The 24,362-nt window shown below is 42.2% G+C and overlaps 1 protein-coding gene across 3 annotated transcripts in view; it reads right to left on the bottom strand.

Annotated features, from left to right (window-relative positions):
- AOAH (acyloxyacyl hydrolase) overlaps positions 1 to 24,362 on the bottom strand; it is a 167,431-nt gene that overhangs the window by 28,169 nt on the left and 114,900 nt on the right. For all 3 annotated transcript variants that reach the window (XM_047094876.1, XM_047094877.1, XM_047094875.1), the window contains exons 14-16: positions 21,409 to 21,491; positions 5,110 to 5,146; positions 4,298 to 4,372 (exon numbers count right to left, since the gene is read on the bottom strand). In XM_047094876.1, coding sequence (XP_046950832.1) covers positions 4,298 to 4,372; positions 5,110 to 5,146; positions 21,409 to 21,491 — 195 coding nt within the window. The remainder of the gene's footprint in view (positions 1 to 4,297; positions 4,373 to 5,109; positions 5,147 to 21,408; positions 21,492 to 24,362) is intronic.

Below are 24,362 nucleotides of genomic sequence, written 5' to 3' on the forward strand. Positions count from 1 at the left end.
ATTTTTGAGAGGGGGGGAGGGGGAGGGGCAGAGAGAGAGGGAGACAGAATCTGAAGCAGGCTCTAGGTTCTGAGCTGTCAGCACAGAGCCTGACGCGGGGCTCAAACCCACAAACTGTGAGATCATGACCTGTGCAGAAATCAGATGCTTAACAGACTGAGGCACCCAGGTGCCCCCAAATTAACTGATTCTTAAAAAAAACTTTTTTAAGTAAGCTCTAGGCCCAATGTGGGGCTTGAACTCATGACCCTAAAATCAAGAGTCACATATTCTACCCACTAAGCCAGATAGGGACCCCAAAATTAATGGATTCTCAGTTCAGGCAAGGGCACATGGGTCTAAGTGATAGGTGGTGGGTCACTTCTTCTGGATGCCATAGAAGGTGCCTTCTGACTCTGTCCCTGAAAAATCCTCAATGCCATTTTGGTCTGGGTACTGTTTCTCCTCTGGTGGTTTTTGAGGAGAATTAGCATTAGCGTTTTGGAGACCACAGTTCCAGTGGTTTGGGAAACATCTCTTAGGCCTTCTCTGATGTCCACCAAAGGTTGAATGGGCTGAACTGCAAGCGTCTAACCCTCTTCAACCCACGTTTTCTGGAGCCTGTGTGGGGTCCACTCTGCCAGCCTGGATTTGCCTGCACACCCCAGCGCCCTGCACCCCTTCTCACTCACGGATGAGCTCCTGCCAGTCACCCAGACAGAGAGGTGAGGGGTTAGGGGAGCTGAGCTCACAAAGGGAAAGCTTGGGACATGTGAGGCTTCCACCGGGGAAAATGATGAGAGAGCAGCCGGCGCCCTCGGCTGTGCTTTCAAAGGTCAGGAACACACGGCAGGGGAAAGACAAAGAGTCTCACCTCCTGGGTGGCTCAGAGCCTGTCCTTGTCCTAATGAATTGTGTCTGATCATGAAAATAAGCCCCGTGACTTGGGTGCAGGGCCGGCTGTGATCTTTTCATTACCCTGGCAGCTATTCCAGCCAGATTTCATCTGGCTGATGCCAGAGAGATGTGCCCCCTCCTAAGGATGAAGGCAAACAGCCTCTGTGGAAAATAGTTCCCAGAACCTGAGCGAAAGCCCAGAGGCTTGTCATGACTGAGTGCTCGGACCTCATGCACAGCTAGCATTTGAGCTTCTAAGCGGCCAGGCAATATAGTCAGCCCTTTCTGCAGGCCAGCCAGTTGTAATCACATCTCTGGCCTCGCACTCACCCCCCCTCTAAGAGGCGTCTTGCCACAGACTGGGAAGGAGATGGGAACGCACTGGGCCCGCACTACCTCATGCCTAGAGATCCTGGGTCCCTGGAAGTGGGTGTGCCTTGGAGCATGCTGGCTGCTTGGGAACCTCCTTAGCCTTCCCATGGCCACTCATGCCTCAACTGAGGAGGCCGGGAGATAGAAATGCTCTGAGCATTTCTTTCCCTGCCGGTTTTCCTACCATTTGACTAGATAGAATGGATTGTTTCCCTCTCCTTGGGGAGCATGTTGGTACCTACCAGCACATTGACTGGTTTCTTCTTAATGCAGTGCTGATCATCTGCCCTAGGTGACATCAGAAACCCCGACATTGCAGACAAAAAAATAATGCTTGGGGGCAGGGGAGGCAGACAACCTGTCATGGGGGGCCCTGGTTCTTTCCATTAGGTGAAAAACGTACAATTAATTATTTCTAGGTCCACTATAAAGAAAAATGGACCATGTCAATCGATGTGGATAGTACTGGATGTTTTCAAAATTCTATCACGTTGCTGACAATTGCAATGTTCTTGTCAGGGATGTCATGTTGGGATGGGGGCGGAGGAAGGGTTTATGATGTGAGGCCCTTAAGGACATTCCCATTTCCCATGCTGCCCCTGCAAGGTTCTGCTGCTGTAGCTCACGCAAACCTTCCCTATTTCCAGGAATTTTTCTCCTTCTGTATCATTGACCTTCCATAGCTTTTAAGGGCAGTGACAGGAAAGGCCAGGGGAAGCTGGGTTAGCTTTGGCCAAATTGACTACAATCACAATGAGAAAGTTGGATGTGTCTATGTTACCTTTCTTCTTAAATTCCAGATCCTAAAAGCTGTCTTCCAATCCTGGCCTTCATTCATTTAGCAAGTATTCATTGAGTAACTGCATGAGTTGAGTGAATTGAGAAAGAAGCACATAGCTACATTATTTCAGTACATGCTAGCTAGCATCCTCATGTAAACAAAAAAAAAAAAAAAAAAAAAAAGAAAAGAGAAAAGTCAAGCAAATATCCCCAAACTTGTTCCAGGACGGACTTATTATGCAACTCATTGCTAGCTTGAGCTTTTTATGAAATTGCTTTGCTCATTTTGGGTTGTCTACTCCACCTTGACGTTCTGGCAGATGGGGAGGTATAGCTGCCATCTGCCTTTATTTTTCTAACCCCACCACAGGACATTGCAAAGTGGGCACCACAGGGACATCCCACACTGCCAACACTGTTCTTTCACCCAAATGCTTGCTGCTTCTCTGCCCAGATCCCTGGCGGGGGGAGCGGCTGGCACAGGTCTCTGGCTGATGTCTGCCTTGCCCTTTGGCTCTTTGGAAAAGGAAAAGCAGGACTGGGCTGGAAGGGCCTCTGAGTAAGCAGGTTCTGTTGCAAAAGTGCAGTTTCAGGGGTTTGGACTCTTGGAGTCAAAGCCGCTTTCCGCAGGTGTTCTTTACTCAGTATCACTGGTTTGCTCTCTATCCCCCCCAGGGGAATATGATCCAGAGGCTAGCAGGGCACTGGCTGATCTGACATGGGTTCAGTCTGTTTGGTGATGGGACTGGGGTTCCTGAAGCTCAGTGCTTCTCCTTCTAGAAGCTCCTTGTGGTCAGGCACTGTGGCCTGTTTGCCATAATGCCCCAGAGCCTGGCACAGCATTTGGCACATCATAGGTCGTTAATACATACTTTTCAAAAAGCGACTGTCTCAAAGAAAGCAAATAAGGCAAGTGTGGATTGTGGAAAGAGCACAGAACTGAGTCAGAGAACCTGGTCTGCATCTCAAACTTGCTACTCATTCAGTATTAGTGAGTTCCTTCACCTTGCTGAAACTGTTTCCTCATCTGTAAATTGGGGACAATCATACTTTTGTCTTAAGGCTGCTGTGGGGATGAGATAATATACAGTGGTGCAGCTCTTGGCTCATGGAAAGTTTTGTGGGTGTTTGCTATTTACCAGAGAGTTCCATGTGGCTCATCACAGAGGTTGGGACTTTGGTCCCCAGTGTGTTGCTTTGGGAGTCTTGGGGTTCTGGGGAGGGTGGTAAACCAGCCCAAGGTGTGCCAAAGCAGGGTCTGGCACTCAATATCTTTGCATGACAGCATGGTATCTCTTGGCCTGAACTCACTTCACTAATTAAGTTTACAGCTCCTTCACTGTGAGAGTTCCAGGGCTCTCACAACTTGTGGAGTTATTGGTGAGGGCAAACACATTTTCGTAACATTGAACTGGGTCTTTAACACAGACTTAGAAAGCTTGGTGAGTGAAAGCAAAGGGTGGGCAGTGAGTAGAATGACCTATTTCTAGTACCACTTGGCTTGGAGGCCAGCTCTGCCATTAATCAATTAATCAAGCAAGTCACATAATGTCTCTTGGCTCTACTTTTCTGTTTTCTAAAATGGTGGGTGGGTGGGTGGCTACTGGGGAGTTGTTCTAGATCTGATCTCACCTTTTTTTTTTCTTTTTGGCCACAATCACAGGACAGATGGCATTCACATGTGCAGCATATTCTTAGGGGTACACACAATTTTTGAAAAACCTTCCAAAATGGTGTGGGGGAACTAAGGCATTCAACACTTTGAAATCACTACTGATATTAGCAGTTTAGCAAAACTGCTTTCTTACTGTGGGCCATGGGCATACATAAAATTGGCCATAAATGATACACAGTCCTTTTGCAAATGCTCTAAGCCTATGCTGTCTCTGCCATGAGTACCTATATCAGAATATAAGTGAGGAAGCTATTCTTATGGGGTAGCAGAAATTCAGCCTTATTTTATTTAAAAGGCCGTTATATTCAGTTTGGATTCTTGGCTAGTAGCAGCATCTATCTTGTGCTACAATTGAGAACTTGTAGCATGACATACCCATTTGTTGTGAGTTGGAACAGAGAATTAATGGATCAGATCTTTTTAAAAGGGCCTTTCAGCTTTACAGGTTGGTTCCGTTGATTTCACATATGTCTGGGACTTGCTAAGACAGAGAAATTCAACTCAACAGCAGGTACTGGGACGCAGTGGAGTGCAGTGGAGGACAAGGAATCCAGAGTCCAAGAACTTTTAAAACTTTTTTTCTCCATAACTCACCCATTGCAGACATCGTTTCCAATCATGGCGTATATAATGATGGCTGGATGATCCAACAGTGGGTCCCTGGACAAACTGAGAAAACATAGATGGGATATGAATGGCAAACACTCAGCAGCCGTGCTTTGGAACTGATGTCACAGCCTGGATCTGTGAAAGGATCTTTGCGTGGCCCCCTTTTGGATAACATTTTGCTATTTTTCTTTCATTCCAGTACCACCATTCTCTTTCCCTCTTCTTGTGTATAATCTGTAACCCACTTCCCCATTAGGGAAAGACCACAGAAGTAAACAGAATTGAGAAGAGTGGATTGAAGTCTCCAGTAGGCACATGTGATGCCATCTTTTTAGGACCTTTCCCAGCGTTTTTCATCAAGTGTTACTTGGTTACTTCTGTCCAGATTTGTAGGACATCCCAACATCTGTGTATTGAACTTCAAATTCCAGGTTTTCTCAAGCTTTCTCTCTGGGAACTCAGGGCCTTGCTTCTGAATTTTAAGCTCAAAATGAGCACATAAAGCAAGAAAATGAAATACATTTTTTTGGTCTTTTGTCCAGCAACTTTGGCCAGACCTAAATTTGATCCCCTTTGTATGCGTTTTTTATGATTCTTCTTAAAGAACATATGCAAATTAATCACTTCCTATGCCCATGGGTCCAAGAAGTGATAATGTCCCAATGTTTGGGAGTGGCTAGTAAGGTACTGGTACTCAGTACAAGTGATTACAGGGTAGCCACAGAGGGTTTTCATTCTTTGTTTTTAAATCAGAAACCCAATCTAAAAACAACTTCTTATATCCCACTTTCACTTACCTTTCTATAAATCTGTCCAGGTTTTGGGAAGATGCACCTGAATAATTAAAAGACAATAATTAAAGGTAGTGAGCTCAATTCAACACAATTGGGATGATAGTCTGATTGACTGAAATCATGGAAGAAGCATCACTGTGCAACCAGACATTGTCTGCACCATCACACAGATGGGAAAGCTTCATTCTCCTTAAAGAGTTTTCTGTTTATGTGGCATTATATTAACATGATCCTAAATTCTTTGGATTTACAAGTCTCAAGATATTTCCTAAGCATGAATAAGCTTTCTAGTAGATTTGAGAACATGATATACATCTATACATCTATCACCAAAGAGAAACTACTCCAAAGATCGTTAGGTGAGGGATGAGAAGAAGTAAAAAAGGATTCTTTGAGAACTAGCCATCTCCTTAGAAATCCCCAGTTAATCACCTGCTGGGATCCCTGCTTACTCCTGAGGCTCCTCCTGGCTGGCTGGTCTGTTCAAGGTTCAGATTGTACAGCTGATATATTTAAACTCCTGTGATGAATGACCACCCTACCCCTCTCCTTGCTACCACCTGTAATGTATCTCTTATGTGAAAATTGTATTTATTGGATACTCATTTTATTGTAGACACACTGTTAGGTACTTATATTATTAGTTCATTTACACCTTGGCACAACTGTGTGAGGTAGGTATAGTCGTATTCCCATTTTATAGATGAGAAAAGTGAGGCTTACTTAAGTGACTTGCCTAAAGCCACACAACTAATAATATGGAGAGCTGCTTAAACCCAGTCCCTTCTGTCTGTAATGCTGAGCTCTGGCACTGCTCCTTTAGGCTGGGAGTCTAGAAAGAGTGAACCCATATAGGTTTATTGCTAGTTTGTCCCTTGGAGGCTGGCCGGCAGTAACGAGTAATCATCAGCTGGATGACAAGGGACGAGGAAGATTCTCCTATAATTTCCAGCCTTAGAAGCCTGGGGACAGGTGCATCTTATGACAGAGTCAGTGAGTGTTCTTAGAGATCTGCAAAGAGAAAAGGGGAGTGCACAGCCATGAAGGCCATGATGGCCCGTGTTTCCCTGAATCAGTGTGACCACAAAGTGACTGCCTCTTCTTCAAGTGCAGTAGAATCAAGCTATATGGGCAGTGCTGATGTTCCCTTGGTTGACTCAGGAATGTCAGCACATTAAATGGATGTTGATTTATTTCCCTTTTTTTTGTGTTAAATATACAACCCATAAACTTCACCATTTTAACTTTTTTGAGCATCCAAGTGGCTTTAAGTACATTCACATTATTATGCAACCATCAGCATTATCCATCTCCAGAACTTTTCCAGCATCCCAAATTGAAGACTTATACTCATTAAAGAATAACTAGGTCCCTCATATAGGTGGAATCATAATATATTTGTCTTTTTGTGCCTGGCTTATTCCATTTACCATAATGTTTTCATAGTTCATTTGTAACATGTGTTAGTATATCCACTTTTTTAAAGGCTGAATAAGTTTCCATTGTATGGATCTATACATTCATCCATTGATAGGCACTTGGTTTGTTTCTACCTTTTGACTATTGTGAATGATGCTGCTATGAACATTGGTGTGCAAGTATCTGTTTAGGTCCCTGCTTTCAATTCTTTTAGGTATATACCTAATTTAAATTGCTGGACCATATGGCAATGCTATGCTTAATTTTTTTTTTGAGGAACTGTCATACTGTTTTTTTATTCCCTTTATGTTAGTGAGGCAGGGTACATTTGATATGAACACAAACATAGAAATTAAGAGCAGTCAATTCATCTTGGCATGCATGCATCCATTCACCCTCTCCATTGGTTTGCTGAACACCTACCATGTGCCTGACATACAGTAGGAAGTTGACAAATGGGTTGGATGCAGACTCTATGTCTGAGGAGTAGCATTTAAAGGGGGTAAACACATAACTGAGTGCTGGTGAAAGTTTTAATGCCCATCCAAACCCAACGAGAATGTGCCAGATTTTACAACACTGAGTCCTAAATGTACAGACTCAAAGACTTTCTGGGTGTTAGAGGGTTCCCATCGTTCTCAAGAGGAAAGAGAAGGAGGGCAGCCATTGCCTGCTGACATATCCCATGGTGTCTCACTCATCTCATTGGCTGGCCTTTCATTCAGTTCCAGCCCCATGACTCTCAACTTCCCATTTTCAATAGGATAACAATCAAGAGGTGTTTAATTCTCACTCTTTGATTTTTCTTTTAATGAGAAATGAAAACTAATGAAAGCTCAAGCCATGAGTGGGAAAAAAATTAAAGGACCAGGTCAGGCCAATAATTTTCCTCATTATCCAGACTGCAGCTGGGAATTTGAGGTGCTGAGCACCCACAGAGCTGGAGGGAAATGAAAATGAAAACCTGTCATGGCTTGCCACATGGGCCGCCCCCTCCCAGTGCCCACACCACCCACATCCCTTTGCTGCTCAGGACAAGGATGGCAGGCCAATTGCAACTGGGTGTGGTGAATTTCAAAACAACAATCACAAACTTCCACTCAAGGGGAGAGAACATGCCTACTCTTCTTTACTCAAATGTTAAGGGTTTTTTTTTTCTGCTGAATATTTATAATATGAGCACAGAATTTTCTGTTTCCAGAGTTGTTGTGTCTTCCATGATTTATATTTCCTTTGGGGAATCTCAGTTTTATGAAATTATGTAATTAGGTAATTTCCACATCACTCTCTCTTCTTAATTCCCGTTTCCTGTTGTCCTGCTACCCTTTTTAAGCCCCATCAACATTTGCTGTCTCTCTCCCTCCCAAGCCCTCTTGTCTTCCTCCTCTTGTATATAGACTTCTTCTCAGCTGCTGATTTTACTGCTGCTGTTGTAGAAAATACTGAAGCATTTGGAACTGGAAGATGTGAGCAGGAAAGAAAGACAGCCTCTAGCCTGTGGGATGTGGCAAAACAAGGGGGACATTTGAAGAACTGTAACTACCCTTAAGAGATCCATAGTCTGGTCTCTACAATTATAGTTCAGAGAAATGGAAAAGGTGTGACTATGAAATAGGGACATTTTATTTATTCATTGAAGTGGTCCAATGGAGAATTAAAGGAATTCTTTCCCCAATTAAAGGAAGAAGGGGGTCTTTTTTGGCCATCAAAATCTGAATTCCGGCTCATTTAGTGCCTTTTTTCCTAACATTTATTTATTTTGAGAGAGAGAGAGAGAGGGGAGGAGGGGCAGAGGAGGGAGGGAGGAAGAAAGAGAGAGAGAGGGACGGGGAGAGAGAGAGAGAGAGAGAGAATCCCAAGCAGGCTCTGCACAAATTGTGAGATCATGACTCACATTGAGCTGAATTGAACTGAAATCAAGAGTCAGAAGCTTAACCGACTGAACCACCCAGGAACCCCTCATTCATTGCATTTTAAATGAGGAATTGTGCACTTCAAGGAGAGAAGAAGGGTTTCACATAATCTCAGCATTGGTTGCTCTCCCATAAATAAATTTCAGTGTACATTTCCACTGCTGGATCAGTGTTGACCATAGCAGCAATTCCTTCATATTCTGGGCATTCAGATCAACTGGTTAGATGCTTTTCATGGTCTTCTAAATGAGCTTGTAACTTTCTGTGCCTGGCCCAGAACAGAAGTGCTCTCAAATTCTTCAAGGGAAAAGATGAAGTATATTTAAATATAACAGGTCTTCAGAAATTAATGCATTAATTTGATAACACTTATGGACTACTTCCTGTGTGCCAGGCATTGCAATAGATGCTGGGGACACATCAGTAAGTAGAACAGATACAGTCCCTATTTTTATGAAGTTTATAGTTCTGAGGCAAATAATGAACATAAAGTGTGAGGATTCAGAGAAGCCCTGAAGAAGTGTTAAGCTGTGCACTGAAAGAAAACTAGGTGTTTCCTTTCTTGATGTTCGAAGACAATAACTTGTTAATTAATTTCCGATAAGATATTTGATGCTTTTTAAATTTTTTTTCAGCGTTTATTTATTTTTGGGACAGAGAGAGACAGAGAATGAACGGGGGAGGGGCAGAGAGAGAGGGAGACACAGAATCGGAAACAGGCTCCAGGCTCTGAGCCATCAGCTCAGAGCCCGACGCGGGGCTCGAACTCACGGACCGCGAGATCATGACCTGGCTGAAGTCGGACGCTTAACCGACTGCGCCACCCAGGCGCCCCTTTGATGCTTTTTTATACATGATGCAGAAAGAAATCCCAAGTTTAAGGCCATTTTGCTATAACTGTATGAATAGGACAAGGGAAGATCCAGGTTTCAAGTTCTAAAGCTTATATAATTTGAAGAAATTATAAAGAATCCTCTTTAAGGAAAAGGACACAAAACAGAAAAATGAGACCTGACATAAAGGGAAGCCAAAGTGGGAAGGAAGAAGGGTCTGAACCAATTGTGGTTAGATATCTTAAGTTGGAAAATTTTACAAATTCATATGGTCGCCAAGCTTGGGAGGCCCTCAAGCTAGAATATCATTAGCTTCATAACTCTGCCTCTTGATGCTCCTTAAAGGTCATGTGTGAAGTCTTGGGGCATCAGTGCCAGGTGGGACCTCCAAGAGCATGTGATCAGGCAGCCCGCTTTCCAGATGAGGCCCAGGGGCACAAAGAGACTTGCTCAAGGTCCTACAGCTAGTAAGCGGTAATCCATTCCAGATGTCAATTTAACAATACACATTAGTAATGATTGAACTAGATCATTTTAGTTCCTATATGAGAATATGTGAATTATATTATTCATTCTTCTATGAGACCCTGTCGCTGCCAGGAGACCCCTTTCCCACTTCCTGAGTGAGAACTGAAGGTTTTTTTCTCTGTGCCTCTGTCCACGTCTGGGTTTTGGGGAGCCTTGAGACTAGGTCGGGAGATATCAGAAGACAATAAAATGCTAACCTCACTGCTGGTTTGGTGGTACTCATTCTGGTCTTCTTCTTCAATCGACCTGCTACTATTTACTTTTCAGAGTCTTCTAGCACCTGCTCCATACTTTCTGACAAGGCTAAAGCAGCTTTCAGGGGGGCAGGCTGGGTGGAGCATACTTACTCTATTGTACCCAGAACCAGAAACCTAAGAAGTGTTATAGAGAGTATAAAATGTTCATGGAAAATGTGCTATCATACACAGACATAAAGTAAATCTAATAATGTTTTTTAACTTTCATTAGATTTTAAAAATGCAGATTTTGCTCGTATTTTTATAATTGAGGAGGCATTTTGAAGAGTATGATGTATATACATCCAGTTAAAAAATCAGCCATAAGAAATTTAAATTCCTTCTTTTCTCTAAAAATGTTGCTTGCAATAAGTAGAAACATTCAGACTAATACATTGACCTTGAGCTCAAAATAGTAGGCACTTAATAATTGTTGTGACAGTTTCTGCTGGTGTTTCTACTACTGAAAATGCTTTCAAATTCACAAGTGTGGTTCTGAATTTCTGTGACAAGCTAGATAAATGATTCCCCAAAACATATATTTTTTAAAAGAATATAATAGCCTTCCCAGAATGGCTCTGATCTCCCTCATAGTCTCACAACTTGACACAGCTACACAAGCATCCCTCAGCCATGCTGAACTTCTCTCTTCCTCTTTCTCAAAGATATTTTGCCCTTGGAGCCTCTTTGCACTGAGTCACCATCTCCCTCTGCTTTTTGGATTCCTATTTTTTTTTTTCCCAGCAGGGAAGTCTGCTCAAACGTACCTTCTCTGTGAAGTTTTCCTCTCCTTCTCCAGGCAGAGGTAAATATCTCTCACCTCCAGAGACCTCAACCTACCTCTATTTTAGTGTCATTTCAGAAGAACACTGATTGTCTCCTTATTTGTCTCTCTTTTCCGTGTAGTTATGATCTCCTTGAAGGCAGGGGCTTTGTCTTGTCCATCTTTCTATTTCTAGCACCTATTACAATATTGGAGAGGAAACAGAGGGAGTAGTGGGGGCAAAATCAAGTGGAAAATGAGAGGATGGGAAGTAAGAGAAGACCAAAGGTAAAAGGCACATCCCAGCATGCTTTGGAGCTGATAAAAAAACATGGCAAATTCATTTAAGCTATCAACACAAGTAGCAGGGAGCTTTCCCCACAATGTCCTTTATCTCAAACACTAAACGAAAGAGATCTACTGAGGGGCCCCTGGGTGGCTTAGTCTGACTCTTGATTTCAGGTCATGATCTCACAGTTCATGGTTTTGAGCCCCATGTTGGGCTCTGTGCTGACAGCACAGAGCCTGCTTGGGATTCTCTCTCTCCCTCTCTCTTTCTTGCTGCCCCTCCCCCATGTGCACACTCTCTCTCAAAATAAATGTTTAAACATTTAAAAAAGGGGGGATCTATTGAAAGGAGACCCCCTAGGACTTCAGTAACCTTTGCCATTCACAATTACATAAAAAAAGTAGAAGATATTTGCTTCTGAATTTGCCTTCTGTAGGTGGGTGTACAGGATGGAAATCTTGACCTAACAGAAGAAATGAAAACTCATTCTCTTCACATTATAATCATTGTCAGGTGCCCTGCTTCTATCTAGATGAGTTGCATGGAACAAGGAGAAGCCAGGCAGGGCTGCGTAGATAAGTGCTAAGAAATAGTTCCACTTGGATCAGAATGTCTCCACTGTTTAATGATTCTTTGAGATTGAAAGCCTTGAAAATATTAAAAATGGGAATAAATCCTCCTAATATAAGGAGGGAAATGTGCCCTTCTATACAAAATGTATCAAATTGAAATGTTTTTAACTCAAAAGTTTCTATTAAAATCAAACAGTGTATCTTGGAGATACATTTGGTCCTTAGGATAAATAGGAAGTTTTGATACCTTGCAGGCATTGAGCACATCTGCATTTACCTTTTAGATCAAGCAACTCAAAAACTGGTATTAAAACCTGGCATTTTTTTTTTTTTTTTTTTGCTGTGAGCACACTGGATCATGGCTCCCAAATAGAAACATCCCAGTTGTTTTGTTATAAATAATTTCTCTCATTGCCTCCCAACATTCTGGGTTGAGATTAAAAACTTGACCCAGTGGTTGGGTTTACTAAATACTTACTGAGGGCCTACTTCTGCTTGGCAAGATAATTTCTTTGCTTCTCTCCTGTGCTCTGTGGCTTTTAAAAAATTGTTTTAAAATTTCCATTTAAAAATCATTTCCAAGAAGTTAACATAATTTTCAAAGGTTGAAATAGTTTACAAAAGTTGCAAAAATAGAACAAAGCATTTGCACATAACTTTTATCCAAACTCCCTGAAAGTGAACATCTTTCACAGTCATGGTACAGTTATCAAGATCAGGAAATTCAATACTGTTGTCAAATCTATAGACTTATTTAAATTTCACTGATTGTCCCACTCATGGGTCAGTCCAACTCAGACCCAACACTTTCTGGGTCAGTCCAACTCAGGATCACATATTGTATTTCGTTGTATGTCAGCCCAGTCTCCTTTAACCTGGGCTAATTCTTCAAAGTTTTATGACCTTGACACTTTGGAAGGGTACTGACCAATTATTTTATAGAACACCCTTCAATTTGGGTTTGTCTTATGTTTCCTCCTAATTAAATTCAGGTTGTACATTTTTGTCAAGAATACAATAGCAAGTGCTCAGACAGCTAGTTAAAGCCACAGAATCTGTTTAGTTAGAGAATAACTAATAACTGGGGGGAAGTGATAATAAAAATAATACGTTCTTGTATGTGTAACTGAATTCAGCTCTACCTGGATTAATACTCATTTCTAGTTTGTTTCTTCATCCTTCTTTTACTTTTTTTTTCTTGCCTCTCCCTTTCTGAGAGGATCACTTTTGATAAAGAGGGAAGGCTAACAGAGTGCTGGGTCAAGGTATCTAATTCTGATGTTCAGCTGCCTCTGGGCAGGTATGGGTCATCTTGACAGTGTGACAGTGAAGTGAAGATAGTGGCTTTAGAAGCCAGAATCTGAAAGAGGGACAGCATGGCATGGTTGGGAGCAGGCATAGACACTCTCTGACATGGCTTGTACAAGACAGACACGGGTTTACACTCTACCACTGATGAGCTAATGGACTTTGAGTGAGTTATTAAACTTATCTAAGCCCCAGTTTCCTCACCTGTAAAATAGGGTTGCTTTGTGGATTAAATGGGGATAAAGTATGTAAAGTACTTAGCATAGTATCTGGGTGAGAGAAGGTACATTTTATGAACTAAATATTTGTGTCCCTCCAAAATTCATACGTTGGAACCTAATTCCCATCATCATGGTATTTGGAGGTGGGACCTTTGAGAAGTAATTAGGTCCAGAGGATGGAGTTCTCATGAATCAAATCTGTGCCCTTTAAGAAGAGGCAGAAAGCTAGGGTGCTTTCTTTCTGCCATGTCACAAGAGGATACAAGGAGAAGTCAGCAGTTTGCAACCCGGGAGGGGGCTCTCATCTAGAACTCCCCCTGTTAGCACTCTGATCTTGAACTTCCAGACTCTAAAACTGTGAGATATAAGTTTCTGTCATTTATAAGATAGTCTGTGTTTGTTGTTGTTGTTGTTAAAGCAGTCTGAACTAAGCCTGCAGTACTTAATATCAGCTAAAATCTATAAAAGTAGTAATAACAATAGCAACCTCCAAACCTCTCCAGCTAAATCCACCCATCCTGCTAATGGATGCTCCTGAGGAATCATGCCCTGACCAATGGTCCCTCCTAGATGGTATTCCCCAGGTAGAACACACGATTAGCTGGCCAGGGCCTGAAAAGACATCGATGTATTCTTTCTGGCTTGGAGCAAGGCCTGAATGGTGGTGTTTCTGTGTCCAAGGCAAGCTCCTTCGACAGTTCTCTTGCTTGTTGAGGAAGCAAGCTGCTTTCTGGCAAATCTCTGCAAGTCTAACAGCAGGATGGATGGTTCTCTCATGTTCACTCTGATTAGAACATCCCCCAGAAGCGTCTTCTCTCCTTCTGCTTCTCACCCCGGGCCTGGTCACCTTGTAGGAGCTCTTCCCACTTTTGACTTGTTGTACATTGAAGTCCTACTTTTACTTGCACGGTCCCTGGCCACTTAAGACTTGGGAGGGGGTCCGAAGCCTCAAATGGCCACAAGGGCCAGGTAGCTAAGCCCATAGTCCACCTGAAGGGCAGGCCACTACTCAGCTCCAACCAATCGTTGCCAGGCAGGGGTGTGGCTGTGTTGCCAGAACTGCTGATTTTCAGACATAGATAAAAATGGGATTTTTATGCAAGAGCTCTCGAGTTTTAAATATGAGCAACAAATCAGATTAAAAACAAAACACTTAACCATGGAGTGACCCTGAAGATTGCTGGTCTAAAACAGTCTGATTTAGAATTTCAGAGTCATGGAGCTTGGATGGAAGTTCAGATTATCTGGTTAAAGCCCTTTATTTTACACAGAGGGAAACTGAGGCTCAGAACAGGGAGGGACTCACGGAGGCTATGGAGCCAGCCAGTGAGAGGTCAGGACCTGAATGTGGTCATGCATCCATTAATGGTTAGTCTTTTTTATCCTTTGTGCCTATTACAGCAGCTGGTGCTCAAAAACACCAGCAGACTTAATATCAGCATGGAGATGAGTTTAGGGTTCGCCTCTCCCCTCACTTTTCACTGGAGAGCAACAGGAATGAGTTGTACTGTGCTGCGGTGCATGAATGAGGTGATTTGCTTTGCCGGTAATCTTGTGGGGTTCATCTCAGAGCAGTGATTTGTAGAAGAAACAGTTGAGCGGCCATCAGGCGGAGCTGAGCTCATAGCCGTCATGGACACGTAGTACCCTGCTCTCTTCTTCCTCCCTCTCCCCTCCCTCTGCTTCTGCTCCTCACCCCTCTCTCTGCTTCCCGCCACCTCCCGCTTAGCCTTCCCAGCACCTTACCATGTAGATGGCCTGAATATAAATTTCATACGCTGCCCTGAATTTTGCCCCTTTACCCTAGTTTCTCTGGTCTGCCAGATTCTCTCCCATTCTCTAGATGGTTTAATGCAAGCTGAAAGAAGGGAAACAGTAAGTTCTTGGAGTGGGGGAGGGGCAGTGGAGTTCAAGCTCAAATCCGGTTTGCAGCAAAAGGATTGAGGTGGGGTCAGGTAGGTAAGGCTGTGACACATGCTCTGTGGCAGCATGTTAAAATTCTCCAAGTTTCGGGGAGCCTGGGTGGCTCAATCGGTTAAGCAACTGACTTCGGCTCAGGTCATGATCTCGCGGTTCGTGGGTTTGAGCCCCGCGTGGGGGCTCTGTGCTGACAGCTCAGAGCCTGGAGCCTGCTTCAGATTCTGTGTTTCCCTCTCTCTCTGTTCCTCCCCTGCTCGTTCTCTGTCTCTCTGTCTCTCAAAAATAAATAAAAACGTTAAAAAAATTTTAAAAAAATGCTCCAAGTTCCTTATCTATATACTTCCAGCTGGTCCCCTGCTCCCACTTCTGGCGTGTGGGGGAGCACATGCGTGCACAGAGAGGGGTGGCCTCACACTGTGTGGGAGATCAGGCCTGGAAAACAGAATTCCTGTAAGCACTTTTGACTTTCTGAAAACAAAACGACCCCAAATAGGGGTTTACACCAAGGTTTTGCTAAACCTGCAGAATCAAAGTGAGGAAGGCTACCAGTGACAAAAGACATTCCAGGCTAGTAAAGTCTCCTTGAGAAACTGTGGAGATGCTACGCGTGGCCCAGGAACGGGTAGGTCAGAGTGCCCACCTCTGTAGGCTGTGTGCTGTGGCCATGGGGGCTCAGGGGCTGGGATCTGTGTGTCTTTTAAACCATATGAGTCTTGTTTATTTTAGAAGTGGATGACTTGTGAATTTTTATTTACTTAAAAACACATGTTGAATACTCCTTTAACATTTGTTTTTCTTCTACCTTTTATTTTAAAAATGAAGTATAATCTTGCCAATCGTGGCTTTTGCCCACTGTGGAGGTATTCAGGTTGGCAAAGGATTACTGTGTATGCTTTTCTTCTCTTCAAAGGCTAAATGTAACTCCTGAGAGTTATTCGAGTTTATAAGAAAAAAAGTGTGTTGGCTTGACTTTTCCCTACTGCATGCAGCAGAGGCTGAGTTCAGTGCTAGAGTACAAATATGGTTCCCTCGGGGCTCATGCTCACTATTGCACTGGAAAGTTCCACTTGAAGCAGCTTCAAGCCAAATAAAGGGTGACCAGAGGCAGGAGCAGAGGACTTGTGTAAGGTGGCAGGAGTTTGGCTCTGCTGGACGTGTGAATGGGAGCAGCGAGATCAGGCAAAGGACAGTGAGGGCTGAAATAAAAGCTAGCATTCATTGACTCTTTACTGAGCATGAGGCTTTGAGGCCCAATGCCAAGGTCTCCAAACGTGGAACATGCAGCATGGGTATGAGAGGTAGTTTGGGGGTCCATGTTTGCCTCACTGGACTCTCAGATGGCTATTGATTGGCATCCACATTTATAGGTCTACCTCTGAGAGGTAATCATCTTTGAAAACCTTCATCTGCTCCTCCACCTTCTAGAATATTCTAGGGCTCCCAGCTCAACCACTCAAAGCTTGTTTTCCAGACTCTACTACCCCACAGCTTCCGTCCTTTGCCCCACCCATCCTTACTGCCCCATACTGTAGCTCTCACTTCCTTCCACCCCAATCCTGCCTTTGTCCTACTTTCCTCCAGTCTTGCAAGGGGAGCCCTAGCCTGCTGCCCAGGATGCACCCATTCCCCAGGGCTCCCTCGAAGTCCTGCCCATTTCTCCTCTGTTCCTGGCCCCAGCTCCCCTCAGTCACTCTCAGACCTGCTGTCCACCAGGCTCCAATCATTTCCCGTTCTTATCCCTTGCTCAGCCTTTTCCTCCCAGAGGAAGAGCCCTCTTTTTCTGTGAGATTCTCCTGGTCCAGCCAGCCGCCCCTCACCCATGACCCTGCCCACTGCTGTCGCGAGGGGCCTGTAGACCCAACCCCAGATGTCCCCTTGTTCTGTCCTTACACTCGGTGAGCAACAGGCTTTCCCATCATGGGCGTTCATCTTTTAAATGTATTTTTGTGCTTTCAAATCTACTTTTTTTTTTTCAAGAAACAATGTACATTGAAAAAGTGACTGATTTTTTAAAATGCCGAGGAAATAATAGGACAGGTGGTAGGTGGAGTTTGCAATGATGATGGACATTTAGAAAGCACTGCGTTTTTCCCATTCAAACTTAAATAGCCCTGTGAAGTTCAAGTATGTCCTGTTATTATCCCCACTGTGCAAAGTGGGCCCCATCTGGGTTTTGTGATGAATTCTGCATGTCATGTGATGTAGTTTAAAAATTGGCTTTATTGGAGAAGGGGCAAACATACAAAGGCAAGGCTTGTTCTCCGAACCCCATCACTCACTGACTTTGGGTGCAGCCTTTCCCTCCACAAAATAGGGTGAAGGCGACCTACTGGGGCTAGCTTGTTGTCTAGGCAACCCAGAGTGACATCCCGGGTCAACTTTGGCAATTGTATGCATTGAACCATGACCCACATTCTATATAGATGCAGAAACAGGCCAGGGAAATTAAACTATTTGTCTAAGTCACACACCAATTCCAGCGCCTAAATTCAAAACCAGTCTACTAGTTTACACGGCAAGGAAATGAGATGATTTTAGGAAGCAACAAGAGTGGGATACCTCTGCCGTTTGTTCTCTGGGAATCGCTTTGCATCTCTGAGAAGTGAGGTGACATTCTGTGAGGACCCAGCCAACCACAAGGTGTACTGACCCTTTCCCTGTCCCTATGCGGCCCCGCCCCGCAGGTCCTCTGGGCAAGCTGGGAGCTGTAGGAGTTTGCTGCAAATCTCCTTTGCCCATTGTAAAGATTTAGCTGGAAGATTGCTGGGCAATCAGTACCCAACTTAAAGATGACTTTGGCATCGTACATCTTAAAATGCTTTATAATCACTGGCAATGGTTCATGGTAGAGGTATCTCTAGACATTTTCCAGGTCTTGTTCAGAAACATCAAGATGAAACTAAGAGCTGTTTCTTTAATTCTTACTACACAGTTTTTAAGAAAGTCTTTAATATTCCATTCAACTCTTTCTTCTCTTTCTCCTTTCTCCCTCTCTCTCCACCGCCCGCCCCCTTGCTGGTTCTGAAAAATAAGTGTAGCCATAAATATGCAGGGCGTACGTAGAAGGCTGACTTTTCCTATATCCAATAAAAACCCTGGGGAATAATTGAAATAACTTGGCACAGCTAGTCAGGTTACATTCTGCATAATAGCAAAGAAAACCCATAGTGAGGAAAAGCTGCAGTAAATAGGAAGAAAGGCTGGAAGTAAAACCAGAACATTAAATAATGAGTAATTATGAGGAACTAAAACAATAACAACAGCAGAAATAAAAACCCTTGTAGAATTCCATCCTTAGAAAAATAGTCAAGGAGCATCTTCAAAGAAGTTATACTAGACAACGTCTACATTTTAGGCATTTCTAAGGATTGCAAATTTAAAGAAAAGGAAGGAAATAAGCCCTCCCCCCACTTACACTCTGGCACCTATTTATTAGACTTAACTCTGACAGAAGGCACAGGTTTTGATCCCATTTTGACATGCCTGTTTTTTTTTTCATGATTAGGCTTCTCTCCCATCTCTTTTTCCCTGTTTTATCTTCACAATCTGAATTTTAAAGGAATGCTGTCAAGACAGCATACCACAAAAGGAGAAACATCTACTACAAATTGTACTTTGTATTTTTGGAGCATCTTACTTTGGTCTTTTTGATTTTACAAAAGATCACTGCATTCATTGTGGGTAGAAAGTAATGTTGAGTTGACAAGTCTGGGGCTTGGGAGAGAGGGAAATGCTGGCATCGTAGGCACAGGGAGCGTGCAGCTTAGAGTCCTATTGCTTGTTCCTGTCCTAACCTGACCCCTTCAACTATGGGATCCCAGGCAAGCCCTTCACGGTTCCTGTACTCACTTTCTTCTAGGTTTGGTGGTTTTTTTTTTTTTGAGTTTATTTCTGTGTAAACATAAAATCTTTAGGAAACAGAAAAGTATATATAAAAAAAAGATCATCCATAATTGATCAAACATAATGATTTTGGTATATTTTCTGTGATCTTCATATGTGAAGCTAGTTTTTTCTCTTATTTAAAAAAATATAGTAGGGGTGCCTGGGTGGCTCTGTGGGTTAAGCATCCAACTTCAGCTCAGGTCATGATCTCACGGTCTGTGGGTTCGAGCCCTGTTTTGGTCTCTGTGCTGACAGCTCAGAGCCTGGAGCCTGCTTCAGATTCTGTCTCTCCCTCTCTCTCTGCCCCTCCCCTGCTTGCAGTCTGCCTCTCTCCCTCTCAAAAATAAATAAACATTAAAAAAATGAAAAAAAACCACAAATAATACACTATAAATTAAACTATACCATCCAACTTTGTATCCCGATTTTTCTTTTGACAGTGTTTTGTCTTTCTAAATAAAAATATATGGCCTCTTCACCATCATTTGCTAGAGTGCATGATATTGAGCACAGGTGTTTTTGTTCTTTGTGTTTTATTATACATTGACAGAGAGCTTTTGACAGCTTTGGGGCTGTTTGTTTAGCTCACTAAAGGAAAAGAGAAAGTGCAAGGGGCTGATATTCACTTTCTGTATATGATGATTCACAGCCAGGTTCAATTCTAACTTTCCACTACATTGTCCATTGTGTTCATCCGCAGAGAGGTGAGGCCAAGCTCTTTCTGTAGATCATCTTAGATCACAGACCAGTGACTGTAGTATCTTTGTTGGTGTCTGAGTGTGATGTAACAAGCTGGCTACAGATCCCAGCCCTGCAACCTTCTCTGTGATCCCAGGCCATGTTCTTGGTCTCTGTATGTCTCTGTTTTCTCAGCTGTAACAGTGTGGGTATCTATCATTAGAATTCCTCAATTCTGAGAAATACATTTTAGCACATTTGACATTGGGTTGAGTCCTGCAATCAATGTGTACACTGTAATTCTTCCTTCCTTTTTCCTCCCTCAACACCCCCTTGAGCTATTATAATCAGTGGTATCATAGAACTGAAGAAATATACTGATACTTGCCTTACAGTTTGTTGAAAAAAAAAAGCTGAAATATTATACGTAAAGTATTCTTAGCACTTGGTAAGAGAGTAATAAATAGCAACTATTATTTCATTAGTAAGAAAACTTATATTGTTCTTAGACTAGCAGAACATTTATTCTGTGTAGAATATGTATGATAAGACATACATTATTTGCTGCTCATATATTTGGTTAAAACTTGTACTGCCCGGAAAAAGCCTTAGCACTCTTGTGAATTGGAAATGGCACAGGGATGGCAAATAGGTTTAACTTTACGTGCCAAGTCTAACCTCTTGATGGTGATTGTCAGATGTGCTGTATCGTAGGAATTGCTGAGGCAGAATCTGGGTGGAACAGAGAGGAGCGCCAAGGTTGACTAGTGACATCTTAGGAAGATGGAGTGGCAACACCCACCCTAAGTGTCTGCCATCTCTACATCACGGTGTCACAAAACATTACTTGGCAATTCATTTGGCATTAGCCAGGCATTGGTTCATCAGTCAGGAGTTTCACTGAAGTCCTGTGGCAATGGACTGTCTCTGGGTCCAAGGTGGGAGCTGAGAACCATGTAGGTGAGAGGCAAGGACACTGATGTCCTGGGAAACATGGGAAACTGATGGAGACCTGCAAGTCTCCACAACACTCTGAAAATACATTCATTTTCTTAATGGCTTTGGGGATTTCAGATATAAACACTTAGCCATTTATCTTAAAACTCCAATCTCAGGGGTGCCTGGATGGCTCAGTCCGTTAAGTGACTGACTTCAGCTCAGGTCAGGATCTTGCGGTTTGTGAGTTGAAGCCCTGCATCGGGCTCTGTGCTGACAGCTCAGAGCCTGGAGCCTGCTTTGGATTCTGTGTCTCCCTCTCTCTCTCTGCCCTTCCCCCACTCATGCCCTGTCTCTCTGTCTGTCTGTCTGTCTGTCTCTCTCTCAAAAATGAATAAACATTAAATAAAAAAAAACTCCAAATCCCAGTAGAAATGTGGGAGACTTTGCATCACAAGGAAGGGCAGAGCCTTTGCAATGATCTTGATTTTACTCAGCCCTTGTTCTGCTAAGGCTTGCTTAAGTCTTGCCTCCTGAGCCTTGAATGCCCTGCCTTTCTAGAACTTTGCTTGTGGATGACTGACCTGCTCCCTTGCCTTGGTGTACGTCCTCACCACATCTTTTTCTTTCTCTCCTCTGCTGTAGGTAAGATGCTGTATTTGAAGGGCCCTGGTGCTGGAAAGGGAGACTGTTCATTTTATTAGGTGGCCCTTGTTTTCTAACTCAGCTTTTGTGGAACTTATGAAATAAAATCAATCAGTAAAGGCACACTGCCGAAGGCTTCGATGGAAAGCTACATACCATTTCTTGAAATATTCTGGTAGTCTCTGTGATTGCAGTGGTTTCTTTTCCGTAAGCGAAGGTAAATAGAATTTTCTTTAATTCTGAAACAAATACAAAGGTGTATATCAGGACAAATACAAAGGTGTATATCAGGACATTCACACAATTAAGTTCAAAAACCTTGATTTTATTATGATTTTTCAAAATGGATGGTTCAAATGAACTCAGAAGATCAAATCTTTGCACACATGTTTTCTCTAAACTGTCAATACATTATTAAGAGTTGTGGGGTGCCTGGGTATCTCAGTCAGTGACAGCTCAGAACTGGAGACCGCTTTGGATTTTGTGCCTCCTTCTCTCTCTGCTCCTCCCCAACTCACGCTTTGTCTCTCTCTCTCTCTCTCTCAAAAATAAATAGACATTAAGAAAATTAAAAAAAAGAGTTGTTACAAATTACAGTGCTATAAAATGGTTTGCATCAATGTAGTAAGACTAAACTTTTTCACTTTTGTGAAGTTCTCCAGAGTCATCCCTTTCTAATCTTTTTTACCAAGAGCTACTATAAGTTGCTTGAGCAAAGGTCATCTTGACAACTGTGTCCATTTTTAAATTTTATTAGGTTTTTTAAATTTTAATTCCAGTAGAGTTAACATACAGTGTTATATTAGTTTCAGGTGTGCAAGATAGTGATTCAGTGATGCTATACATTGTTCAGCGATTTTGAACCTGACCTTCTTCCCTTTCTTCTTTTGGTTGCTATGAGGTCGTGGCACACACCCTTGTTGTCCTTCAGATCTAGCTCTCCCCTTCATTTTAATAGAAGTTTTAGTAGGACATGATAATGTCACAGTGATGACTGCTTTACTCAGCTTCCCTTACAGCCGCAATTGGCCACCTCACTAATTTCTGGACGATCAGATAGAAGGAGAAGTATCCAATTTCTGGGAATATTTCTTAGGAAACAATTGGCAAGTGCCCCTTGTTCCTTCTTTATCTTCTTTCTCCATTTTGGTGCCCAGAGTGATCCCATCTTGGACTATGGGGGTATCTCCTACATTGGGAAGGCAGAGGGGTGAGCTGCAAGAACCCTGAATCCTTGAGAACCAGTGGAATTGAACTCTCACACTAGAGCCGGATTCCACATTTCTGAAATTTTATGTGTGAGAGAAATAAACTAAAATATTATTTTATTTTAACCACCCATATATTCTTTGTTTACTTGTAGCTAAATCTAATACTAATGGACACAGAGTTTAGAGACAAATTTGTGACCAGTATCAGCTTATAACTGCATGTATTTTAAGTCATTTTCTTGGCTTCTCTTTGTCCCATCCTTGATTTTCTATCTTCTCTTGCCAAGGTTTAATTTAAGTGTAATTTAATGTTATATCCTTTATACTTTTATAGGCTTCCCTAAAATCTTTTTTGAAACAAGACCAGGTATAGACTAATGAATGATAATTAAACTCAGAAGTACTTGATTACTCCTCAAATGTTTGTATCTTCTCTTTATTATAATAACTTCATATCTCACAACCTTACATAAATCATCATTTATTTTTAAGTGTTATGTGAGCCTCACTTATTATATTTTAGTGCTTGCCAACTGTCTCAGTGTTTCATAAAGGTAAACATGTATCAGGTTGGGAACTTGGGATGCACTGAAGGAGTATTCATTTCAAAGCCTGAGAAAACTAATGATAACATTTTTTGATAGACAAGCAAGATGTATGAGCAATATTTAAGTATGGGATTTTTACTTTTTGGTAGAATTTTTAGGCGAATGATTTATTTTATTTTTAAAAATCAAAGCTACCCATGCAAATAATTTTAAAAAGCCAAAGTTGTTTTACTTGAGTGATGTTTAATGGGCCCTACTATGTTCCAGAGACTGCTCTAGGCACCTGGGTCATACTGGTAAACGAAGACGATGAAGACCACTGCCCTGTATTGTTGGAATTCTATCAGGAAAAAAACAGTAAGCATCCTGAATGAACAAATTAGAGAGGATGCTAAGAAGGCGGTAAGTGCTACGAAAAAAAGGTGGCAGAAGAAATAGGGTTAGAGTGGTCAGAGCAAGGCTCAATGAAATGGTAAACGTAAGCAAAGACAGTTAAACTATTTATGTCTATAAAGCTTATAGTGATTAACAGCAATCCCACACTCCCCTACCCTCCCCATTTCTCCATTCCCAGAGGCTACTAATTTCAGCCTTAACTGACTCTTTGGGTATATTCTTTCTTATCTCTAAATAACATATTTTCAAGTCCACTTCTTGATTTGTAGTCTATTTACTTCCCACCATAGAGCAGGGGGTTTGGCTATTCACAATTGATGTATGATTGCTTTCTCTTTCCTTCTAAATTCTTTTATTTCCCTGGAGTTAATAGTTGCCTTTTATTTGTTTGCTTAATTTTCTAAGTATTTATCATCAATTTACCCTCAAATTTTTTACAGTTGTTTGATCACCTTTGAATATACTCTAATGGATAATTTATTCATTTTATCTTGCAGAAATCTCTCCTGAAACCTCTGGACCTGCTTCCTCTGGACTTGCTTCCCTCTCACCCTGGTGCTCAGTAGATATCCTGAAAGCCCCCATCTTCATCATCCTGGAGATTGTCTTCACTTCTTCCCGGCTTAGTAGATCTATTTTCTAGAAGACCACATTTTTATTGTTTCTGACAGAGAATATTTTAAAGTAATGTTTGAAGGATGTGAGGAAAGTAACTTATTTTTTTTATCATTTGTATATCTAAAAATGTTTCTATTTTTTGAGTTGGTGAGGTATAATGTGGGCCCAGAAACAGCTTACACCGTAAGTATAAACATAAATAAGGTAAAAAAAAATTAAAAACATATATAAGGTTAATAAGACTTGTTGGGGAGAAACTTCAAGTTCCACTTGGTCTCTGAACACTCATTATCTTATACAAAGGTCTTTAAAAATTTTTTTTTAATGTTTATTTTTG

Source organism: Lynx rufus, unplaced genomic scaffold (assembly GCF_022079265.1).
Source record: "Lynx rufus isolate CCGP_SWC_20201006 ecotype Redwood Valley unplaced genomic scaffold, mLynRuf1.p SCAF_4, whole genome shotgun sequence".
NCBI classification, from domain to species: Eukaryota; Metazoa; Chordata; class Mammalia; order Carnivora; family Felidae; genus Lynx; species Lynx rufus.